A 1,819-nucleotide genomic window follows, 5' to 3' on the forward strand; every position below is an offset into this window, starting at 1 on the left:
CTTAGAATATTGACAGACATTAGTACAGACAAATACGCTCACTTTCAAACACACACACACTCAACCACACACACATAGATACAAACACACACACCTACATATACACAAACGCACACACACAAATACAAACACACACCTACATACACACAAACGCACACACCTACATACATACAAACACAAACACACACACCTACATACACACAAACACAAACACACACACCTACATACACACAAACACAAACACACACACCTACATACACATACAAACACACACACCTCCATACACACAAACACAAACACACACACATACACACAAACACAAACACACACACCTACATACACGCAAATACAAACACACACACATACACACAAACACAAACACACACACCTACATACACACAAATACAAACACACAAACACAAACACACACACTTACACACAAACACAAACACACACACCTCCATACACACAAACACAAACACACACATACACACAAACACAAACACACACACCTACATACACACAGACAGAAGTTGAACCTGCTGCCCCTTGTGCCGGCACCTTTAATAAATTATTCCCGCGATAGTCTACAGCCCATGGTGTTAACTGTTTCCAAACGCGAGATAAACCCAGAGACCAAAATGAATTCGAAATATCAGACGAAAATTAAAGTGATTTGATTCCAGATTATAGAAATAATAGAGGAAGAAAGAATATTAAGATAAAAAGAAAATATCCAAACTCGACAACAGAAAACGGTAAATTACGAGCAAAAATAACGGAAAATTTGAAATCATAACGAACAGAAATCAAATCCAATGCGAGCGTTTTAACATAAACCAATAATAATAATAATAACAAAAACAACAATAACAACAATAATAATAATAATAGACACGAATAAGAAAAGAAAAAGGAAATCAAATCCATCTGTTAAGAGTGCGATGGTGTCGACGTGTCACTCCTGGATGCAGTGGATTTGGGACAGGCTCTGTGGAAATACGCCCGCACGCCCGCGCTTAACGCCCTTCAGGAGAGAAAAACTCCTTTATGAATTCAACACTTTCTTGGGTGAGTTTTGGTGTGGTTGAAAGGGTAGCTGGGATGGCTATTTTGGTGGTGATAGTGATGACAATAAAGATGATAGATGGGGATATATGATGGTGATCTGATGGTAATGTGGTGGTAATGAGGATGATATTGATTATCATATTTATGATAATGATAGGAGTAATGGTAATGAATGCGCCCTTATTTCATCCACTAGTTTTATCATTATTTTTTTACTTATACTATTGAAAATTGTACTATTAGTAATTATCATCATCGTAGTAATTGCGATGATGGCGATAATAATGATGATAGCAACAGAAATAAGTGATAATGGTGGTAGTAAAAAACAGTAGTAGATATATTGATAATGTAAGACCCCCCCCCCTCAAAAAATGAAAATAGCAATAATGATGATGGTGACGATAAGAATGCTATTATGATAAAAACGCACTATAACTGTTGTTATTATTAAATGTTATGCCAATCACCTCGATTATCATTTTATATATATATGCAAGTGCTTAAGTTTCCTATCTCTGCAACAAATATATATATTTTTTTTTTGTATTTACTTTATTTTCTAAATGCAAGAACGACTTTAAGCGACTAACATCAGGAACGTACTTTGTTGCAGCGCAGGTAAGTCCAGTTCCATGTGCATATATTCCTGAATGGTTTTACAAATTGAATATGCTTCACTATCCAAGGCCATGAATATTCACACTGATGTAAAACACGATTTGTGATTTTCAACAATCATATACAG

At 35.6% G+C, this 1,819-nt stretch overlaps 1 protein-coding gene across 1 annotated transcript in view; it reads left to right on the forward strand.

Moving 5' to 3' along the window:
* Positions 1–513: 513 nt before the first annotated feature.
* The window catches only part of LOC138861894 (calexcitin-2-like), a 22,493-nt gene continuing 21,187 nt past the window's right edge, over positions 514–1,819 (forward strand). Inside the window, exon 1 of the mRNA XM_070122336.1 lies at positions 514–1,071. Within this exon, the coding sequence (XP_069978437.1) occupies positions 945–1,071 (127 nt within the window). The 5' untranslated portion in view covers positions 514–944. The remainder of the gene's footprint in view (positions 1,072–1,819) is intronic.

Source organism: Penaeus vannamei, chromosome 6 (genome assembly GCF_042767895.1).
Source record: "Penaeus vannamei isolate JL-2024 chromosome 6, ASM4276789v1, whole genome shotgun sequence".
Lineage (NCBI taxonomy): Eukaryota > Metazoa > Arthropoda > Malacostraca > Decapoda > Penaeidae > Penaeus > Penaeus vannamei.